This window comes from Nerophis lumbriciformis, linkage group LG26, assembly GCF_033978685.3.
Source record: "Nerophis lumbriciformis linkage group LG26, RoL_Nlum_v2.1, whole genome shotgun sequence".
NCBI classification, from domain to species: Eukaryota; Metazoa; Chordata; class Actinopteri; order Syngnathiformes; family Syngnathidae; genus Nerophis; species Nerophis lumbriciformis.
The window spans coordinates 11,281,745-11,305,016 of record NC_084573.2 but is presented as its reverse complement, the minus strand read 5'-3'; the positions used below and the strand labels follow the sequence as shown (position 1 = coordinate 11,305,016).

At 42.3% G+C, this 23,272-nt stretch overlaps 1 protein-coding gene across 3 annotated transcripts; it reads right to left on the bottom strand.

Annotated features, from left to right (window-relative positions):
* Positions 1–228: 228 nt before the first annotated feature.
* Positions 229–23,272, bottom strand: tdrd6a (tudor domain containing 6a). 3 transcript variants are annotated; one of them, XM_072916254.1, is made up of 9 exons: positions 23,231–23,272; positions 10,200–15,712; positions 10,031–10,104; positions 3,638–3,695; positions 3,521–3,558; positions 2,699–3,442; positions 2,466–2,549; positions 698–752; positions 229–633 (listed from the first exon to the last, which is right to left on the bottom strand). In XM_072916254.1, the coding sequence occupies exons 2-9, from the start codon at positions 15,637–15,639 to the stop codon at positions 563–565; spliced, it is 6,564 nt and encodes a 2,187-aa protein (XP_072772355.1). In that variant the 5' UTR covers positions 15,640–15,712; positions 23,231–23,272; the 3' UTR covers positions 229–562. The 3 variants fall into 3 exon arrangements, with proteins under 3 accessions (XP_072772355.1, XP_072772357.1, XP_072772356.1); XM_072916256.1 differs by having other exon boundaries at positions 229–585; XM_072916255.1 differs by having other exon boundaries at positions 2,699–3,421.

Here is a 23,272-nt window from a genome sequence, read left to right as displayed (position 1 = left end):
CATCTGCGCAAACTTTCTACCAAATTAGCATTTTCTTCTTCTTTGAAGGTGAAAAGAACCAAAATGGCTTCCACATCTTTTGATTTGTCAGTCTATGGCCCTCAGTGGAAAGTTTGGGCACCCCTGGTTTAAACTTTGTTATTTAAATGTGATTATTACCAGCAATTTCTGATATGATTGTAATCAAGTATTGTACTTCTGTGACTGACGTTAGCTCGTGGATCAAAGACTCAGTTGAAAATGTAAGCCAACACAGAATGTAGTTATGTGCCTTCATTCCCACATTTGTACTTTTTCTACGCTTCTAATAAATGAGACGTTCAATGATAGCAAATTTGTAACAAACTTTACTGTGACACAATAAACCAAAAGTGCACGAAAAGCTCCAGAATGACACAAAATTGTCTTTTTTGATATTTAACAAAAGAATCCAAGCAAAGTTTGAAGATATTAAGTGTTTGCAACGCTACACCTTTCTATCGAGATGCTGGACAATATAACACGAGGACAAACTTAACACATGTTTGGACTTAACTTGAACGCAGACAAACGTCCATCTTGTTCAGCGCCTGCCGTCTTCGCATCCTTCGTTGACGACCAGAGACAAATGGATGACATTTGGCAGGTAAGCGTCTGATTTAGCGCATGAGAAGATCACGTTCCAAATCAGTGAAATAAAATGTATTCAAACACTTACCCGAGCCGTCGTCTGTAGAGGACAAAAGTTCCGCGGTCATTCTGCTGTTACAATCCTTTAAAACGGCAGGAAAAAAAAGCAAATTGAAGTAATGCGGCCTAAAGTCTATAGAGTAATAATTACGGACGTCACGATATGAAAGTTTATTATCACGGTTAACATTATTAGCGACGTATTTTTAAATGTGCTCAACACTTTCAAAAAGTACTTATAGTGAAATCTTTTAAACAAGTTTTAATGGAACAACACAATCAACATGATGTCCTTTGTAGAAGAAACATTGTAGATAAGAACATGGTTTCGTGGACCTCAAGTGGAAATTGAATGTGCACATGAAAGAAACACAAGCGTTATAAACAAAGTAATATGGCAGAAACAAAATAATAACTTAAAAGGTGCCATATTAAAAAGTAAAAATTTAATGTCAAGTCATCAGTAAATGGCCGTGATATGTCAAAAGGCATTAGATAAATCATGTTCTTTTGAATACCTTTATAACTGGTAACAGTGGTTCAGCTGGGATATGCTCATTTCAAAATTTGATTTACAGCCCTGAAATCTTGTTATTGGTTTAATTTCGATGTCCTGCCCTCCACCGTTTTAACCAATTAGAAAGTCTGTCAGTGTGTCACATCTAGGTTGCCATTTACGCACCGCCCTCTCATACTTGCCAACCCTGAGACATTGAGGGGGGTATTTGATGTGGTGGGGTGGGTGGGGGTTGAGGTGGGCTGGGTTTGGTGATAGCGGGGGTGTATATTGTAGCCCGGAAGAGTTAGGGCTGTAAATGATTCTGGGTATTTGTTCTGTTGTGTTACGGTGCGGATGTTCTCCCGAAATGTGTTTGTCATTCTTGTTTGGTGTAGGTTCAAAGTGTGGCGCATATTTGTAACAGTGTTAAAGTTGTTTATACGGCCACCCTCAGTGTGACCTGTATGGCTGTTGATCAAATATGTCTTGCAGTCACTTATGTGTGTCTGTAGAAGCCGCATACAACGTGTGACCGGGCCGGCACGCTGTTTGAATCGACAAAAAGCGACAACAGGTTGTAGAGGACGCTAAAGGCAGTGCCATCACGGCACGCCCTCAGTATTGTTGTCCGGGTGAAAATCGGGAGAATGGTTTCCCCGGGAGATTTCCGGGAGGGGCACTGAAATCCGGGAGTCTACCGGAAAAATCGGGAGGGTTGGCAAGTATGCGCCCTCTTCGCCTGGCTACTGCCACTGGTAAAGTTACTAAACATGTCAGACCGTAGTAAATTGTTTACTGACACATAATATTCATGTTTCAATAACTTTTACTGCAAATGAACATCGCCTCCAAATATCGGTTATCGGCCTCCTTGACTACTAATAATAGGCAGTGCCCTGGAAAAAAAAAGTTTCGGTCGATTGCTAATAAAAAAAATAATCATGTATGATATTCAAAGCTGCTGGTACAATAAGTTACAGTACAGCCGGGAAAAACAGCACTTCACTTTTTTTTTTTTTTTAAATCATACAGCCTTATCCCAAAATGAAATACATTAATTGTTCTCCTGTAACACTTTCCAGATGCACTGTGGATGTATTTATAGTATCAGTATGTGCCTGTATGTGCTGATAAATCAGCATGTATTAGACAAGTGACGTTCTAAGCAGAAATATGTAGTTAAAAACACCCACTAGTGATTGTCAGGCTAACTCATGCTTCAAACTTGCAGAAACAGAATGAAAATCACCTCACGTGTGTGCACCATGCATGTGGAAATTTGTGTGACGCAAGTTACCGTTTCTTCCTCTGCCACGCCGATGCAGCAATCATTGCTATCAGTCGTTGCACCATCATCACTTAGACCACAGGAATCTGCCAGGTAAGAGACAATAATGGTTGTTTAGTAGTAGTGGTCGTAGTGGTACAGGTGTAGCAGTAAAGATGTGTAAATACTGCCCTCTAAAAGGAGGACAAGGTGAAAAAACAAAGCTCTTATTGGACAAAAAGGCATGTGTAGATACCTGCCAGTGTTGCCCCCTCGGCGGGATTTGTCGCCTCTTCAGTAGGATGCATCGCCTCCTCAGTAGGATGCACCGCCTCCTCAGTAGGATGCACCGCCTCCTCAGTGGCATGCATCGCCTCCTCATTACGATGCATCGCCTCCTCAGTACGATGCACTGCCTCCTCAGTACGATGCACTGCCTCCTCAGTGGGATGCACCGCCTCCTCAGTGGGATGCACCGCCTCCTCAGTGGGATGTACCGCCTCCTCAGTACGATGCACCGCCTCCTCAGTACGATGCACCGCCTCCTCAGTACGATGCACCGCCTCCTCAGTACGATGCACCGCCTCCTCAGTACGATGCACCGCCTCCTCAGTACGAAGCACCGCCTCCTCAGTACGATGCACCGCCTCCCCGGTGGGATGCACCGCCTCCCCGGTGGGATGCACCGCCTCCTCGGTGGGATGCACCGCCTCCTCGGTGGGATGCACCGCCTCCTCGGTGGGATGCACCGCCTCCTCGGTGGGATGCACCGCCTCCTCGGTGGGATGCACCGCCTCCTCGGTGGGATGCACCGCCTCCTCGGTGGGATGCACCGCCTCCTCGGTGGGATGCACCGCCTCCTCGGTGGGATGCATCGCCTCCTCAGTACGATGCACCGCCTCCTCAGTACGATGCACCGCCTCCTCAGTACGATGCACCGCCTCCTCAGTACGATGCACCGCCTCCTCAGCACGATGCACCGCCTCCTCAGCAGGATGCACCGCCTCCTGAAATGTGAAATGCACTTTACCAACATGCACGTTTTTGCAATGTGTTTTCTGAAATATGAGCCTGGAATATTGTACCACATCTGTGAAAATAGGTCTGCTGTCATCCGGGACATCTGCACAGACAATAAAATGATTAGTTATTAGCCTTGCCATTCAGCTGACGGATGGAGAAAGAAGAGTAAAAAAAACAACCTGAATATGTATTCTCCTTAGAAACTTCCAAAGTCTCGTCACTAGTTGTCATGTTGTTCTATAAGAGGACAGATGTATGGTATTATATGTTTGGTACCAGGGATGAAAACATTTTACAAATTCATTATCACGGTATTGTTGAAAGTGCTCAAAAAAGTAACGTCATCTTATAAGAAGAACCCAACTTTTTAAATGACTAAAATAAATAAACACTGTTAGAAAAGCCACCATTGAGTTTTGTGTTTCTTAAGCTTCACTGACAGTGTTTTAGTCTTAGTATTTTATCTGTTTTAATGGCTATGCTGTTATTGTTTTCAATATTGGTTTGTATTCTGGCACTTAAAAGGAGAACTGCACTTTTTGGGGGAATTTTGCCTATCGTTCACAATCATTATGGAAGACATGACAGATGGGTTTTAAAAACAAAATGCGATTTAAATACTAAATGTCTAAATAACAAGTCTGCTTACATTGGAGCCAATGGGAGGTCCACTATTCTGGTCACAACAAAAGATAAATAACCATTCAAAGAGTGTCAATAATACCACATTTCTATTTCGTGACTTGAATTTTAACCAAGTATTAGTGATACTGTTATTATCAGTGCTAACACTGACAAACTATAACGTTGCCGTGATCACTTCCTGTCTCCCTATGTTTACATTATCGAGGGGTCGTCTGCTTCCTCGCTTCCTTGCTCCCTGTAAATTTAATCCCGGAAATGGCGATAACAACACGAAAAAACGCTTGGTTCCACCCCCCCCTTTTTTCGTGAGGATTATGAGTCATTCTTCATCTCAATGGGAAGATATAAACATCCTAGCAATCGGCATCCTAATGACAGCAGACATTGTACAGTAAGTGATGTTTTATTATGTTTGTTGTTGCTCATGAAGTCTGCAATGAGTAATAATCATCCATCGATCTTCTTCCGCTTATCCGAGGTCGGGTCGCGGGGGCAGAAGCCTAAACAGGGAAGCCCATACTTTCCTCTCCCCAGCCATTTCATCCAGCTCTTCCCGGGGAATCCCGAGGCGTTCCCAGGCCAGCCGGGAGACATAGTCTTCCCAACGTGTCCTGGGTCTTCCCCGTGGCCTCCTACCGGTCGGACGTGCCCTAAACACCTCCCTAGGGAGGCGTTCAGGTGGCATACTGACCAGATGCCCAAACCACCTCATCTGGCTTCTCTCGATGTAAAGGAGCAGCGGCTTTACTGTGAGCTCCTCCCGGATGGCAGAGCTTCTCACCCTATCTCTAAAGGAGAGCCCCGCCACCCGGCGGAGGAAACTCATTTCGGCCGCTTGTACCCGTGATCTCGTCCTTTCGGTCATAACCCAAAGCTCATGACCATAGGTGAGGATGGGAACGTAGATCGACCGGTAAATTGAGAGCTTTGCCTTCCGGCTCAGCTCCTATCGATCCGTCGTGGTGAAGACACCACGACGGATCGATACAGCGTCCGCATTACTGAAGACACCGCACCGATCCGACTGTCGATCTCACGATCCACTCTTGCCCCAGTCGTGAACAAGACTCCGAGGTACTTGAACTCCTCCACATGGGGCAGGGTCTCCTCCCCAACCCGGAGATGGCAACCCACCCTTTTCCAGGCGAGAACCATGGACTCGGACTTGGAGGTGCTGATTCTCATCCCAGTCGCTTCGCATTCGGCTGCGAACCCATCCAGTGAGAGCTGAAGATCCTGGTCAGATGAAGCCATCAGGACCACATCATCTGCAAAAAGCAAAGACCTAATCCCGCAGCCACCAAACCGGATCCCCTCAACGCCCTGACTGCGCCTAGAAATTCTGTCCATAAAAGTCATAAACAGAATCGGTGACAAAGGGCAGCCTTGGCGGAGTCCAACCCTCATTGGAAACGTGTCCCACTTACTGCCAGCAATGCGGACTAAGTTCTGACACTAACTGAACAGGGAACAGACCGCCACAATCAGACAGTCCGATACCCCATACTCTCTGAGCACTCCCCACAGGACTTCCCGAGGGACACGGTTGAATGCCTTCTCCAAGTCCACAAAACACATGTAGACTGGTTGGGCAAACTCCCAAGCACCCTCAAGGACCCTGCCGAGAGTATAGAGCTGGTCCACAGTTCCACGACCAGGACGAAAACCACACTGTTCCTCCTGAATCTGAGGTTCGACTATCTGGCGTAGCCTCCTCTCCAGTATACCTGAATAGACCTTACCGGAAAGGCTGAGGAGTGTGATCCCACAGTAGTTGGAACACACCCTCCGGTTCCCCTTCTTAAAGAGAGGAACCACCACCCCGCTCTGCCAATCCAGAGGTACCGCCCCCGATGTCCACGCGATGCTGCAGAGTCTTGTCAACCAAGACAGCCCCACAGCATCTAGAGCCTTAAGGTAATCCGGGCGGGTCTCTTCCACCCACGGGGCCTTGCCACCGAGGAGCTTTTTAACTACCTCTGCAACCTCAGCCCCAGAAATAGGAGAGCCTACCACAGATTCCCCAGGCACTGCTTCCTCATAAGAAGACGTGTTGGTGGGATTGAGGAGGTCTTCCAAGTATTCCCCCCACCGATCCACAACATCCGCAGTCAAGGTCAGCAGAACACCATCCTCACCATACACGGTGTTGACAGTGCACTGCTTCCCCTTCCTGAGGCGGCGGATGGTGGTCGAGAATCGCTCCGAAGCCGCCGGAAGTCGTTTTCCATGGATTCACCGAACTCCTCCCATGTTCAAGTTTTTGCCTCCGCGACCGCTGAAGCCACATACCGCCTGGCCTCTCGGTACCTGTCTGCTGCCTCCGGAGTCCTATGAGCCAAAAGAACCCGATAGGACTCTTTCTTCAACTTGACGGCATCGCTCACCGCCGGTGTCCACCAACGGGTTCTAGGATTACCGCCACGACAGGCACCAACTACCTTGCGGCCACAGCTCCATGTACATTATTTAAAATCAACCTGTATGTACACAGAGCCCTGGGAACATTGTTAACTCTTTTTTCAGTGTTTAAAGAGAGCATGCACGCCTGTGCTGCTCAAATCCAACACTGATAGAATGAAAACATGTTTAGCAACATGATGTACTACATGTGCAGTGAATTGTAAATTATTTCTAAAATCAGCACGCACTAACGAGCCAAGGAAACCATTTTGCATGTTTTGAGTGCATATATAAAGCACACGGACGTGCGTGTGCCGCTGCAAAACTCTCGTGGAATTATAAAACATTGATAGTACATGTGTAATGAAGTGTATATTGTCTTTAACATCAATACACACTACAACGAGGACGCTACATTTTGTTTTTTTAGTTGCTTGGTCGCTCTTTACGCGCATGGAAGCAACACACAAAAGCTAACGTCATGATTTGTCGTTAAACAAGGACTAAAATCATAAGATAATGTTGCATCTTATGACACAGAGCAAAAAGTCTTGCTTGTCAAAGTTGTCCAATCAGGTGGAGGTTCGACAGCGATCGTATCCAAAACAGCTGACTGTCATTAGCGCCAGCGGGAGTGTCGCAAAGCCCATTTTGATGTGGCTTTTTTAATCAATGTACAGTCAAAAAAACACATTGCTGGGAATGCTGGGGACCTTGGTAAGAAACATGTGACGCATATCTGCCCGCGACCTGTTACGTATTACTTTAGCGCCTCACCCACAACTGCAAAACAACTAACAAACCAACCAACCGTGAAAAGTGAACAGAGAAACAAGAATGGAGACCTCAGAGGCTACTGTGTTCATGATTGTCTGCTTGCAAGGAATAATACCAATGGGTGGGAAAATTCGGAATCTGATAACGTTAATGGAAGAGTACACCGAGGGAGTAAGGGCATGAGGAATCCAGCAACAGGCGATATTTCTTAGTTTCATGGAAGACGAAAGGATAGCAAGTAAGTCACTTATTAACTACCGTATGTGCTGATTGTATAGGCCTACGTATCCTATAAGTAAATATGGCGGGTCTGTGTTGTGGCTAGGACAAGCGCATATCCGGGGCGTAGATCGTCAGTTCAACCAATCATCAAACACCTACGTATTTTAGTTTCTATGGAACTTACTTTAGACCCTGCTTCAGAGTAGGAGCTATAATGGTTCTCGGATCTGAGGGCCGTAGTCCCTAGTTCCGGTATGCCGGAACATGACGAAAAACGGCCCGGGGACTAAAAAGGTTATAGGAACTCCAAAAAGTCCCTGCAGTCAAAAAACGACTAATATTTGAGAGGTTTTTCGAAATATGGTTGTTTCCATTACCAGTTTCTTATTGCGATATTTGGGTTATTTCTAAAGGTAATGGAAACGCAGCTATTAATACTGTTTATCGTTGCATCCCAAGTCAATACTTTAAAGGGAACCTTTTAAATTGGCATATTTTTCTCTAGTAATTGGCTGAGAGCCTTGTGTGTGTGTGATCTTTTGTAATTTGTTAACTCTCAATCAGGACAGAATCGAAACGGCTTGCAAAAAGACATTTTCCGACAAACACAGTCGAGATAAGTGTGCAACTTCACACTAAATGGTTTTTGGCACTCCATACAAGCAATACAAAGTCTGTTTTCCGTAATATATCTTGTATGAAGTACATTAGGTTGTAGATTTGCTATAGTGGGTTCAATACAAAATGTCGGTACCATTTCTTTGAGAACTGCGACCAAATCATAACAAGGAACCTTAAAGAGGTGAGGCAAAATTCACATGTAATTTAATTCAAGGAGTTCAAATTATTTTAAGTGGCAACATTGTACACTAGGCTTTTGTATTGACAGTGATTTTAAATTGGACCAACAGATTGGTACACTGGTGAAAGCCAGCTTTTTTTTATTTACGTCAGCTGGCCACGGTTAAAAACCTTCTTTCTCGGCAACAGTTTGAGACAGTAATCCATGCCTTTATCACATTTTGGCTGGATTACTGTAACTCTTTGTATTTTGGAATTAGTCAATCCTCCCTCTCACGTCTGCAGCTGGTCCAAAATGCAGCTGCTCGACTTTTAACTAACACAAGAAAAAGAGAGCACATTACACCTGTTTTTAGCCTCCCTCCACTGGCTGCCTGTGTCTTTTAGAGTTCATTTTTAAATTATTTTACTTATTTTTAAATTCTTACATGGTCTTGCTCCACCTTACCTCTCTGAGCTGCTCCACCTCTATGCCCCCATCCAGTCCCTCAGGTCAGTTGATCAGCTGATCCTGGAGGTACCCAAATCAAAGCGCAAGCTTCGAGGGGACAGAGCCTTCTCTGTTGCGGGTTCCAAACTCTGGAACTATCTCCCTCTCCATGTGAGACAGGCCCCTTCTTTGGCTACTTTTAAGACCCTTCTTAAAACCCATTTTTATTCACTGGCTTTTAACCCAGCATGAGACTTTAAACTATTTTTAACTTTAACTGTTTTTAATTTTTTACCTGCTTTTTATCTAACAAATTGTTCTTAGGATAATTTGTATTTGCTTTTTCAATGTGTATTTTACTTCTGTTTTAAATGTTATTTTTTAGTCTGTCCTTTGCCTGTTTTTTAAAGGGCTTTATAAATAAAGTTGGTATGGTACGGTATGGTACACGGACGTGTTGATCTATTTGTCATGAAGGGCTCCCAATGTGTTCTTGTGATAGAACTACTGTGGCTTCTTAACCTTTTTGACCTCGGGGCCCAACTTTTCCACTACACAGGGGCCCTAGGCCCACTCAATTTTTAACACTGAATTAGTAATCTTACTCTGGACTTTATTCATATTAAATAATTTTATCTAACCTACTTACAGTTTACAACCTTGTCAAATGATATGGAAGATTATTATTTATTTAACACAACCTTGGGCTGAGGTCAGGTTGATTAGAAAAACTAGTACTAACCAAATAGACTGCATAACGGGCTAATAAATACCTGATGAACAATATGTTGTGCTAAAATAAACTAAATGAATATTGAATGTGTATCTTAACTTAACTGTCAAAATTAAAGTGCAAATGAAAATACAGCTTCACCAATGTAGTCATAATTTCTGCGCTTCTCTTTGCCTATAGCTCCAGACTTCTTCTGTTTGTTTGATATTGTAATTACAGCCACAAAGTGGTGGAGAAGTGTATTACAACTGAGTACCGCAGCAGCCCATAAGGACCACAGCTGAGAAACTGATATTTTGGCAGCCTTCAACGGGGCGTTTGCGGCCCAACAAAGGGCTGAGAAACACTATGGTTGAGAAAAACTGGTATATCCATCCATCCATTTTCTACTGCTTGTCCCTCTCGGGGTAGAAACACTGGTAAAGTAAATGATATTTCTGCGTTTCACACCCCTATTAATTACAATGGATAAAGCAACTTTTAATCAGTAAAGTATTCTGTAATCACAGTCTGTAGTGTTAATGTGCATCCACAACTCCCACAGATAAAAAAATAATTTACCATTTTCACAGACATCCCACTTGTAATTGGACTTGAATTGGCCAGGTTGCAGTCATCGCTAGCTTTATTTTGTGCTGGAAATGCAAAAAAAAATAAAAAATTCCATGAAAAATGAATGTATGATAATACTTTATGCTAATGAGGAGAAGGAACCTAATATGGTACTTACCAACAGAATAACTCATGACTTCAGAGCTGGCACTCATGTTGCAGGCAGCCCAATCCTTAAATTGGGACGTTGAGATCCCAGATTCATCAGAGGCCTTTTGAAGGCTCTGATCTGGAGATGTTATTTCTCCTGGCCAAGTTGTTTGCATCACTAAGGCAGATTCCTCATCATAGTTCTTGTCACTTTCCCCAACATTTTCAGCAATGATTTGTAAGAGAAGTTTGTTTCCTTCTATTCCAATATCATTGAACAAAATGTTGCGTTCTGGAGTTGGGACCACGTTTACACGCTCATTTGGGCTCTGGCTTTCTGACAAATGTCTCTGTTCAAGTGGGGACTCAGGAGAAATAACTGACGTGTCTTCGACAGAGTTATCAATGTGCTCTGTGGTACGGGTTACTGCCATGAGCAGGTCATTAGTGACATGTCTCTCAGTTCGAGCTCCATTAACACCAATTTCTTCAAGTTCAGGAGCTTCATCTTTGGACACTTTTTCTGTGGGATCGGTTGACTGTTGTCTTTCATCAAATGAGGACTGTGCGACATTCTGTTTGTCGTCCGGTGTGGAACTGACCCACCAGGTTTTCATTTTTTCATTTATCATTAGTCCTTCACATTCCAACTGCACAAAGCATGTGTCCTTTCCATCATCGCTTGATATTTTTGTGATAGTCATCTGCAGTAATTTGTCTGCCGTGATTGAAATCAATTCATCTACAGCACCATCACACCAAGAGCCACGGCACACATCAAAACCTTCAAGTTTGCACAAAAATGCCTGAGGAGGAGTTGTTAAAAGGGCATCTGTGATTTCCCTCACATTTGAGTCGGTCACTTGAGATGTGTTTCCGTAGTCTACAAATAGAACGGACAGCTCCCTCCCATTTTTATTCAACACCTCTGCACGGCACCAAAGCTGGTCCTCAGCAAAAAGTGCAACACATGGAGTGCCAGGTGAGAGAGTGCTAATGCTGACATGTTCATTACTCTCAGCATTTCCAATTTCTGAGAGACTTTCAGATAGCTTATCAAGCTCCACCGAGTCAAGAGACTGACACCAAAAGGACTGAGCATCACATACAGCCGAGATATAAACCTCTAACTGTTGTCCGACTTTGAAATTCACGGGGTGGTAATAGAGAGAACATGGTTTTAGTGATGTTTCTGGGTTCTGCGCAGCTTTTTTCACCACTTGTTCAAAGTCTGGAGAGATTTTAGGGCACCTTGATGGAGCGTCACACCGAATCTGCACACCGTTATCCACTAGAGTGACTTCCCACACATCTTCTGACAGTTGGACAAACTGACAATTCAGCTTCTTCTCTGCAGTGGAACCCATATCTCTCTTTAAAGTCTGTACTACTTCTGCATCAAGCAGTTCAAGAGATCCACAACCACTTAGCATGCAATGTATGCTGTACCTTGGTAACTGCACAAATTCCTGATCTAGATTGGCCATCTGGGATGTAGATAATTGTGCAGTGTTGCCAAAATCAATAAACTCAACAAGAGCCATGGAGTTGGAGAGTACTTCTCTTACAACTGCGCGATACCACAAGGAATCATCTGCAAATTGGGCTTTAACAACTTCCCCTGCAGCCACTTCTGCGAGGCTGATTTTAGGAGTTGACAGCAAGTCATTGAGCTTGTCAACCAGGGAGAATATGTTGTCTTCTTCTCGGACAAGCTGTACGTAAAAACTTAACGGGCTGTTGTAATGCGAGACATAAACATCTGCCTCCATACCCGATGGTAGCGAGTTTTTGGGAATGTCTTTAAGTTTAGGGCGCTGAGGATTTTTCGCTTGTGGGAGCACATTGTCAGATTCTTTGCTGGGTAATGTACTATCACTATGTTTTGAGTTGTTTGCAACTATGAGATGTTCTTGTCTTGGTTTTTTAATAATTTGCCCATCATAGTGCTGTCTTAGGTGTGGTGGTAAGTACATTTCTTTTGAAGAGGCTTTAACCCTCGGACCATTTTGCGAATTCTGTTTTGAAGTTAGCATCTCACTTCTCACTTGATGTGCTGGTTTTGGTTCAAGCATTAATTTCCGGATGGTTTTTGGAGGAACTGGCATTGCTTCTTTGGAAAAAGTTGTTTTTGGTACCTTATTTGCAGTGGGAGTCTCTACTTTCCGACCCTCATAGAGAACTTTCCCTTCAATCTGCGACTCTATTTGAAAGATCTTCTTAAGCTTCGAATTGATTTGGATTTCTTTCTGATACAGTTCCACAAGCAGGTTCCCATTGGGTTCTTTGGCCACCACTAGTGCACTGAATTTACATTCGGTCGCAGTTGTTGTAAACCAGCCGTTCACCTTGCTGGGGACATCTGCAGGGACATCAGAGAGACAGCACACTACTGCTTGCACAGGTACAGACATTATGTCATAGGCCTCTTTAGGCACTGGAAGCAAGTCTGATTTTGCCACTTCAGTCGTGTCACCGTAATCAACAAAATGAACCAGGACTGAAGGTCTTGTGGCTTTGACCTGTGCCCGGTACCACAGTCCATCAGTGTATTTTGCAAAGCACAATGTTCCAAATACAGTTGGGGTCTTCACACGTGCAAGTTGTTGACAGAGGTCATTTACCTTTACCTTAAGGTCCTTTATCACATCAGCGTTCTTCTCAAGTTGGCAGTAGAATTGATTGACGCTGACCACACACGTGACTGTGACCTGTTCCTCGGTTCCAGTTTTGATGTTGTGTGTAGAGTAGTAGAATGTGTCCAGGTGAAAAGATGATCCAGGGTCTTTCTTGGCAGGTTCAACTTTGGCAAGATTGGCCATAATAGTGCAGATGCTTTCAAATGGAGTTTCCAGGTCCACCATGTTGAACACTATCTTTTGTTCATTGTACATGACGGCATATACAGTGCACTTTAATGGTAATATGTTAGTGGAAGCAGTTTCCACAAAGTTGTGAAAAGTTTCTTTTGCCTCTTCATTCCACTCATTTACAACAGACATGGCTTCAAGAGGGTTAAAAAGGCTGCACCTAATTGCTTGGCCTTGTAGCTGGAGGAATTCTGGGCAGATCCTTCTCAGTTCATGGAGAGAAACAGCTCTTGTCTGGCCGTAGTCAACGAAAAGAACATCCACTCGAGGGGTTTTGTATGTGTGAATTACAAGAGCTCTGTACCACATTCCATTGTCCGGGTGGCAAGCAACACAAGATCTTTCTGTAAGAGGCTCAAACTCACTGCCAGCATAATATGCCTGCATGTCTTGCATAAGCAATTTCAAGTGCACAGCGTTTTGAGCTAGCTGACACCAGAAATCATTTGGGCTGTTGATGTAGGACACGTTGACATCCAGGACACTACCAATGGGAAACATACATGCCTTGAACTTATCAATTTGTTTCTCTTTGTTGGAGATATCAAAAATGTTTTGTGTCTGAAAAGACGCCACACTGTTTTTGTAAACACCGAAGCATCCTGCTTTTGAATGCGGCGTGGAAATATTGGGTGGTTTCTCATCCCGTTTGGCGAGGCCAGAAGAACACAGCAGCTGACTGATATCCTTTTCTCCTGATGCCTCAGAATCAGTCAGTGTTACAAGATGGGTATCATCGCGTTTTGCCATCACGTATACCTTAAGTATTTTGTCAGTGGCAATTTTGCTGAAATACTCAATGGCAAAGCAACTCCATGTATGCTCTTTTGGGCAAACACCCACTAAAGCGCATTTTAACGCAAGCTTTGGCAGTTCTTTGAAAATGTCAGGGAGAGTTCTGATGTTTCTCCCATCAACCTCTTTGGTGTCTCCATAATCCACAAAGAACACCTTGATGTGTGCTTTGCCAACTTCCGACACAACAGCTCTGTAGAAGACACCATCGTCTGCTTTAGCTGCACAGTAGGTGCCAACGGTAGGTGTTTCTATCACATCTTTATTATCAGAATGTTGGTACAAATGGTGCATCTTATGCATTAATTTATCCAGCTCATTTGCGTGGTTTTGTGTTTGGATCCAAAACTCAGATGGGTTACAGACATGAGCCACCCATGCCATGTGTGACGAGTTGGGAAGGAGGTTCTCAACTGAAAACATGTTCTTTCTCTCCCCATCCCCCAAGGTTTGTCCAGAAAGCAAAAGCTTTCCTTCATTGTTTTTAAGCTGGAAGGGATGTGGGCTGCTGTATGATGCGTTTCCGATAGCATAATTGTGCAGTGTTTTTTCACTCTCGTGCAAAGAGCTCTCTTTCGAACTGAACAAGTTGTTGAGGTTTTTATTTTCGTCACCATAGAGAGTAACATAGTAAACACCCTCTGAGATACTTTGGGACTCAAATTTGGCAATGAGTGTCTTGTGCAAGAGTAGGGTCTTGAGGTAGTCTATCTGGGTGCTTGTCCATCCAACCCCTCTGTCAATAATTCCATGGAGGGAGCAGAGATATGTCACAACTGGCATTCTGAAGAACTCTGGAGCCAATGGTCTTACATTCTCCATTTGAACAAATTGTTTTGTACCAAGGTCAACGTTCAGTACTTCAACAAGATCGTTAGTTGGGAGGACTTGTTGTAGAACAGAGCGGCACCACCTGCCATCACTTCCTCTGGCAGCACATGGAAAACCAATCATTTCAGGACCTACACTGCAACTGGTCGTTCTACCAATACAGCACTGTGTGATTTGCTCCGAGAGTTTTTTCAACTCATGGGAAAACACCTTCAACTGACAAAAAACTCGCTGTGGATTTGTCACTTCTGTGACTACAACAGTCTCCACCGCTCCTGCTAGCAGCTGTGGATACATGTACAACTCCTTATTCTGCAGTTGCTCAAATTCACCTATAGGGATTGGCAGAGCTGCTGGAAACATTTTAGCGCTACTGTTGGGATCTGAAGCTTTAACGATGTCCAGGAACCAGCTGGAACCCAGTTTCTTTGCTAATCCCATTTCATACATTTGTCTGGATATGCATGGGATGTCCAGAATAAGCTTTTTTTGCTGAACCAGTACATCTTGTACATGTGCCTCCGATTCCCGTCCTCGAAGATATTTCAGAAATTCTATTGCACCTGGGGACCATCTATTTTCAGGTGAGAGTGGCAAAACATTGGCAAGCACACATCGCTCCACTTCAGGTGGCAGATGGAAGTGCTCCACCTTACCCCATGCCAGCAACTTTGTGGTGGTGATGAATGTGATCCCTTCATCAATGAGGAACACTTTGCAGTTGGATCCATTTCTTGAGACGATGCGGCACCTGTACCACGTAAGGTTGATTTTAACTAAGCACAAGTCACCTGGATTTCCTTCCAACTCTTGAAATAAATTAACCGGAGACAGGGATTGATGATCCAATGTCTTGACCTGATTCAACTTTCCCCAAAACTCAACTAACGGACAATTGGGAGATGAATGTACTTCGGTAATCAGAACTGTTATATTTGAGCCTCGCGCCGGAAGTCCGAGCTGGGATGACATTGTGGCAGTTTCACTTGCTCAAAAGATCCATAATCCCACTTTTCAACAGCAACATGTGCACAATGGTTGGGATCTGGAAGACATACAGTAAATTATCATTAACATAAAATCCTTCCCTATTACTAACGTCATACCCCACTCTAAACTTAAATAAATACATTGCTGTCTGAGGAACTAAGCTATTCCATTTGTATTCTCAATATCAATCACAGTTTTACGATAATAACCTAAACTAACTAGCCGTTGGAAGTTTTAACCGTGATAAGAAATGTTCATACCGTGACATCCCTATATTGGACAATTGTAACGTAATTGTTTTGTCGAATAAATTGATAAAAACACAGCAACATTACTTTTTTTCTTACATTTTCAACTGTTTGATACATCGCATAATTAACATTAATCGGTATAAACAACATGGGCGCAGCTATTTTGGAAGCGTGTGTCAAAGGTTAACCGACAACAGCTGAGTTGTTCTGAGATTTTCCGAGAGATACACTAGTTGCATCAGGGTCTGGAAGGACGTCAGGTGTTCGGTGAATTTAGGTCAGGCACATGCCCCCTAGACCGGCCAGGTAGGCCGGCGTAAGGGGACACTATGCCCATTTTTTTTCAAATATGTATATACCTGTATAATAGTGTTAACGCACTTTTTGTGTCTGTTTACGCATTGAAATCAAAGGACGCGCATTTCTGTAAGTCCGCGCATCCCAGGGACGCAGAGTTTTTTTTGTTTTTTTTTACCGAACCCGTGTTCTCCGGGCCAAAACCCCAGTTTCTTTGTTTTTTTAATCGATTATCGCTTTCCACCTGTGTTTTGTTTTGTTTATTGTGACTAGGGATGATGTTCGAAAACCGGTTCTCCCGATTGTTCGATAAGAAAAGAACCGATTCCATGGATTCAAATCCCTTTTTGAGAAACGGTTCCCGTTATCGAAGCCACTATAGTAAAGAAAAATATTTGGTTCTTTATTCGAATCGCTGGGAACGACTCCCGTCTCACAGGAAATGTCCTGTGGCACGTCACAGGAAATTACGTAGCTTAGTCATTCGGAGGCAGATACAGAAGCAGCAACAACAATGGACCAGAAAAAAACGCTCCAAGGCATGGCTTCACTTTACTAAGAAATACGACGAGGAAACGGCTATCTGCAATTATTGCCAGGCTTCGCTTTCCTGTAAGGAGAGCAGTACAACAAACATGTTGAAACATGTTCAGGCCGTACATAACCTGAAGGTTAGAGAAACGTGTCGTGTCTCCGACACGTGGAGAAGCAGCGACAGAAATGACGAAGCACGCCCCTCTTCCTCTGCTTCAACCTGCAGTCCCAGTGATAGTGCCGGTGAGTAACTAACGTTAACTGTTACCGGTTAATTTCCACATCTGCTCACTTGTAGCCTTTAGGCTAAAATAACATTACCTCTTATGTCAACCAGGACTGCAGTAATGTTAGCTAGACTAACGTTACCTAAGCATAGTCAGTGGCTAACGGTAATGTTTGCCTTTTTGTATGTGTCTGATAACGTTAACGGTATCTTGTAGCCTACACCACTCCAGAGTTTGCAGGTCTGTCTAATAAACTAGTGCTTGCAAGATGTGAATTAAGATATTGTTAATTTTATCCTATTTCAGATGATGACATTTATGACAGCCAGAGTGACCAGGGCAGTGTTTGCTCTGTAGCACAGAGCGTTAACCCATTTAACATAGCGAGGTGTAACGCAGAGCGCAGCAAGATGAGTGAGGAGGAGAGTAACAACATTACTCGCAAACTAACGAGAATGATGGTGAAAAATGTCCTCCCCTTCAACTTGGTGAACACAGACAAATACAAGTAGGTTAATAATTGTATTTTGCTGACATGTAATGGAGCAAAGAGTAAACAACACCATTACTCTGAGATGTGTTTCAAATGTAAAGTGCTGTACAATACAAATGAATGCAGGATTTTTCCTAGATGTATTTTTCTTAGGTGGCCCACTTAAAGGGGCACTAACAGTCAATATTTATTTATTTTATTTAAAAATTTTTTGGGGTAACAGTCAATATTTATTTATTTATTGTATTGTTTTCTTAAAAAATAAAAGTGAGCTTCTGTCAAACCAAGTATTGTGGGTTTTTGTTTTTTTTTAAATCTCCTCCCCTTCAACTTGGTGAACACAGACAAATACAAGTAGGTTAATAATTGTATTTTGCTGACATGTAATGGAGCAACAAGTAAACAACACCATTACTCTGAGATGTGTTTCAAATGTAAAGTGCTGTACAATACAAATGAATGCAGGATTTTCCCTGCATGTATTTTTCTTAGGTGGCCCACTTAAAGGGGCACTAACAGTCAATATTTATTTATTTTATTAAAACATTTTTTGGGGTAACATCAGTCAATATTTATTGATTTATTTTATTTTATTGTTTTCTTAAAAAATAAAAGTGAGCTTTTGTCAAACCAAGTATTGTGTTTTTTTCCATATACAACAACCTATCTGGATTCGATAAGAGAATCGATAAGGAATCGGTTCGATAAGGATACGATAATGGCATCGAAATCGATAATTTCCTAACAAACATCATCCCTGATTGTGACGGTGCGCTCTTATCGCCCCGTCACTTGAGGACCGGCACGTCTCTCTCTGTCACAAATACAATGTCAGTGTCGTGACTTGGAGAAGATAACCGGGTCTAATTTCCCTCCCCGTTTATTGCGATTTTATTGGTCGTCTTGAAAGTAATGAACTTTCCGTTACAATTTCTTAAATTTTGATTCGCCAAAAGTTTTATCAATGACAAATACTGCCTCAGTTTGCACTCGGACAACTTTACCGCGAGGGGCTGTCAAAAGAAAGACTTCATGTTAAACAATAAGGTGAGTGTAAAGTCAACCTTTTTAACTTCATCCTGTGCCATGTTTAAGTCTTTGTGAGTCCATGGAAACTTCACTTGTATCTCCCGCTGTATCGACATAGTTCAAAGATTTTTGTGGAAGATTTTTGGTTTTGTGTGTTTGCCTTAAAAACACAGTTTTCTTTGGCGAAAAGGGCAGAAAACAAACAAACAAAAAAACAACATAAAAAAAAAAAAAACTTAGAATTGACATATAGATCTGAAGTAGATGTAGACTATGAGACTTACCCGTTAAATAAATAATATATGTATACCCTGGCACACGATCATCATCATTTCAACCACCTTCCTGATCTTTGGGAGGATCAGGAAGGTGGTTTCCTACTTCCACCGAAGCACAACAGCTGCTCATGTGCTTAAGACAAAGCAAGAAATGATAAAGCTGCCTACTCCGAAGCTCATACATGATGTCCCAACAAGGTGGAAATCAATTTATGATATATCGGGAGCGTTATCTGGAGCAGCAGGCAGCTATATACTCTGCATTGACCGACAAGACCCTGAAGAAAAATGTCAAAGACATCATCACCCTGTCTGATGATGATGTGAGAGTGGCAGAGGAGGTCCTCCAAGTGCTTAAACCCCTCAAAACTGTGTCAATGATCCTGCCATTGGAAACAAGGATTCTACAATCCATGGCTCCAAGTGTGGAAGACAGCACCATCACTCGAGATGTCAAGACTGGCATTAGAGAGCACCTGAATCCCAGATACACTTCACCCCCTACTCTACAGGACTACCTTCACAGATCTCCTGCCCTGGATCCGAGGTTCAAGTGCCTGTCTCACATGGACCCTGCCCTACGCCAGAGGACGTACAGTCACCTCACCACTGAGATTGTGAGCAGTCAGGGCACTGAAGACTGTGATGAGGTAAATAAAAAGAATATTATTTAAAAATGATCCATTTAAATCTAAATAAGTTAGTTTTTCCAGTAATAATGGCTTTTATTAAATGTTATTGCCACATTTTTACTGTCTATGAAACATGAAAAGAAATAATAGGTTTAATTAATCAACTAATTTGTTTATGCAGGGTTAAGCTGCAGAGCCAACAGGAGCAAACTTGGACACATCTCGTCCACGAAAGAAGTCGGCGATGGCAGAGCTTTTTGGAGAGACCTTTACCAGCAAAGACATGGACAACAAGACTCTTGCTAACATTATCAAAAAGGTGGCATCCTACCTGGCCCACTTACCCAATTTATTTTTATTTTTATGTAATTTGTACTGTTTGTACTTCCACAAGATCTTTACATTTCAATTTTGAATGTAAGAAAACATTATTTGTGTGATCTCTATATCCTGCCTTTTGAATGAGCCTTATTGCTTTCTTCTGCAGGGTGATGAGTGGATATAGTGTGCTTATGGAATTACTGTCCCAAACTTCTGCACAGTAGCGCAAGTTAATGGCATTCATATCTCTGCATGACAATGTTTTAACCTTCTCTACCTACGTATTGATAAAATGTCCTATTCAGCCTGTTAAACATTCTACAATTGCAGACTATCATCAGAACAGGTTCTAAAAGAATATACCATAGCGATGGTCATATTGTGTAGTCAACTGTAATTACCCAATGTGGGCTGCAGAGGGCAGTGGCAGGCATGCCTGCAGTATTGGACCTAGTCTCTGTGGTAGCAGTTCAGAGAGAAAGTTTTCCTCCTCCACATCGCCGCTGCCATTACAATACACTTAATTTCAATCTGCCAGAAAACATTTATATAGGTAGAAATATCACAGAATCACAAAATAGGATGATCGTATTCTGAGACGATTTTTGGTTGTTTTGTTGGTTAGACCGGATGTGAAGCGTAGCGCTATTATTGTGAAGCCACCAACCGGACGTGTGTGATTGGTATGAGAAAAGACTTGACATGTTTTGATGAAAATGTCCAACAAAAGTGACTTTAGACTTCCTCTCTACCGTCTTTGTTTCTGCTGAGCTTGTGTTCCATCTTACTAAAGCAGTTTGAGTAACAATCTACATTTTATGTTTTCAATGCACTTAACTGTAATACAAACACGGATGCAAAGCTTCTCCTCACTCCAAGCAACAATGTGCGCTCAGCATTCGCTCCAACGATGTCGTCTCACGGCGATTGAAAGTCAAATTGTCTCGTCTTGTCCGGAGAACACTTGCCATGGTTTTGGATCTAATTTTTCCCATAAGGTGCCCCTTTATTTGTGCAGTTCTGCTAGCTATTTTCGAAGTTGTGATTCAACAGTAACTGGACGCCATTACACATTTTCCAAACTACGGAATGGGCAGTGGGTCAAAAAGGGTCTCAGCTGCAATATATATACACATATATATATAAATATATATAAAGGGTTATACTTGTATAGCGCTTTGACACTATTTCCACATCCACCCATTCACACACTGATGGCGGGAGCTGCCACGCAAGGCCCTAACCACGACCCATCAGGACCAAGGGTGAAGTGTCTTGCTCAAGGACACAACGGACGTGACGAGGTTGGTAGAAGGTGGGGATCGAACCAGGAAACCTCAGGTTGCTGGCACGGCCACTCTGCCAACCGCGCCATGAAGTGAAGTGAATTATATTTATATAGCGCTTTTCTCTAGTGACTCAAAGCGCTTTTACATAGTGGACCCCAATATCTAAGTTACATCTAAACCAGTGTGGGTGGCACTGGGAGAAGGTGGGTAAAGTGTCTTGCCCAAGGACACAACGGCAGTGACTAGGATGGCAGAAGCGGGAATCGAACCTGGAACCCTCGAGTTGCTGGCACGGCCACTCTACCAACCGAGCTAAACTGCCCCTGCCATATATATACATACACACACATTATATATATATATATATATATATATATATATATATATATATATATATATATATATATATACTGTATGTATACATTATATATATATATATATATATATATATATACACACACACACATTATATATATATATATATATATATACACACACACATATATATATACATAGATACACACACACATATATACACACATACATATATATACATATATATATATATATATATATATATATATATATATATATATATATATACATATATATATATATATATATATATATATATATATATATATATATACATATATATATATATATATATGTGTGTGTGTGTGTGTGTATATATACAGTATATATATATATATATATATATATGTGTGTGTGTGTGTATATATAAGGGCTGCAACTAACGATTAATTTGATTATCAATTAATCAGATTATTACTTCGATTAATCGATTAATGATCGGATAAAAGAGAAACTACATTTCTATCCTTTCCAGTATTTCATTGAAAAAAAACAGCATACTGGCACCATACTTATTTTGATTATTGTTTCTCAGCTCTTTGTACATGTTGCAGTTTATAAATAAAGGTTTATAAAAAAATAAAATAAAAACAATTTCAAACAAAAACAAAAAAAAGGCCTCTGCGCATGCACATAGCGTAGATCCAACGAATCGATGACTAAATTAATCTCCAACTATTTTTATAATCAATTTTAATCGATTAGTTGTTGCAGCCCTAATATATATATATATATATATATAAATATACATATAAATATATAATGTGTGTCTGTATATATATATATATATATATATATATATATATATATATATATATATGTACACAAACAAACGTACATTTTTTGTGTGTGGTGGTTGATACGGCAAATCATATGAATCCGACTATTGGCTCTGATTCAAATCCATTGTTTATTTGCATGCCAAGTTTGAGTTTTTAAACATTTAAATACAACAATGTAAAAATATGACCGCCAAAAAACGTAAAAAAATGATCGATCCCACACTGATACTACTTCAGTATCGACATTGTCAATTTCCGTATCGATCCGGCCACCCCCAAGTGTCCAATCTTGACGTAGACACTAATGGCGATTCCAAACCATCCATCCATCCATTTTCTACCGCTTATTCCCTTTGGGGTCGCGGGGGGCACTGGAGCCTATCTCAGCTACAATCGGGCGGAAGGCGGGGTACACCCTGGACAAGTCGCCACCTCATCGCAGGGCCAACACAGATAGACAGACAACATTCACACTCACATCCACACACTAGGGCCAATTTAGTGTTGCCAATCAACTTATCCCCAGGTGCATGTCTTTGGAAGTGGGAGGAAGCCGGAGTACCCGGAGGGAACCCACGCAGTCACGGGGAGGACATGCAAACTCCACACAGAAAGATCCCGAGCCCGGGATTGAACCCCAGACTACTCAGGACCTTCGTATTGTGAGGCAGATGCACTAACCCCTCTGCCACCGTGAAGCCGCGATTCCCAACGTAATTGACAATTTTACACTGCGAGCTTAAAAACAACAACATAATCTTATCTTTATAGTTGTTTTCCTGTGGGTGTTGACTGTTTTGGCTGTATTGGCGTTGACACTTTTGCCCAACGGACCAGCGGTAGTCAAAACGAGCAGCTGCTTCGGCGCTAATTAGTTAGCATCCAAAACAACAGTCTCCTAATTACCCCGCTAAAGTTATTTTAGCGCACTTTTTGTGCCGCAGTGTTACATCACGTTCGATGATAATTGTTTTACAAAACTGGCAAAGGATGAATTTTGTAAAAGCAACATAAAAAAAACAGCAAAATTAATTATATCACTACTCGTCGACGGCTAATACTCACCCGCGTGCGACGGATCTACCTGAAGACACGCCCACTTTTTTT

What these genes read in the sequence shown, in the direction of transcription:
- tdrd6a (XM_072916254.1), bottom strand. Translation starts at nt 15,639, where the DNA reads ATGTCATCCCAGCTCGGACTTCCGGCGCGAGGCTCAAATATAACAGTT. An exon ending in GACCTATTTTCACAGATGTG is followed by an intron (nt 3,443 to 3,520) that starts GTACAATATTCC and finishes TTCACATTTCAG; the next exon opens with GAGGCGGTGCATCCTGCTGA. An exon ending in GCGTGGCAGAGGAAGAAACG is followed by an intron (nt 753 to 2,465) that starts GTAACTTGCGTC and finishes GCCGTTTTAAAG; the next exon opens with GATTGTAACAGCAGAATGAC.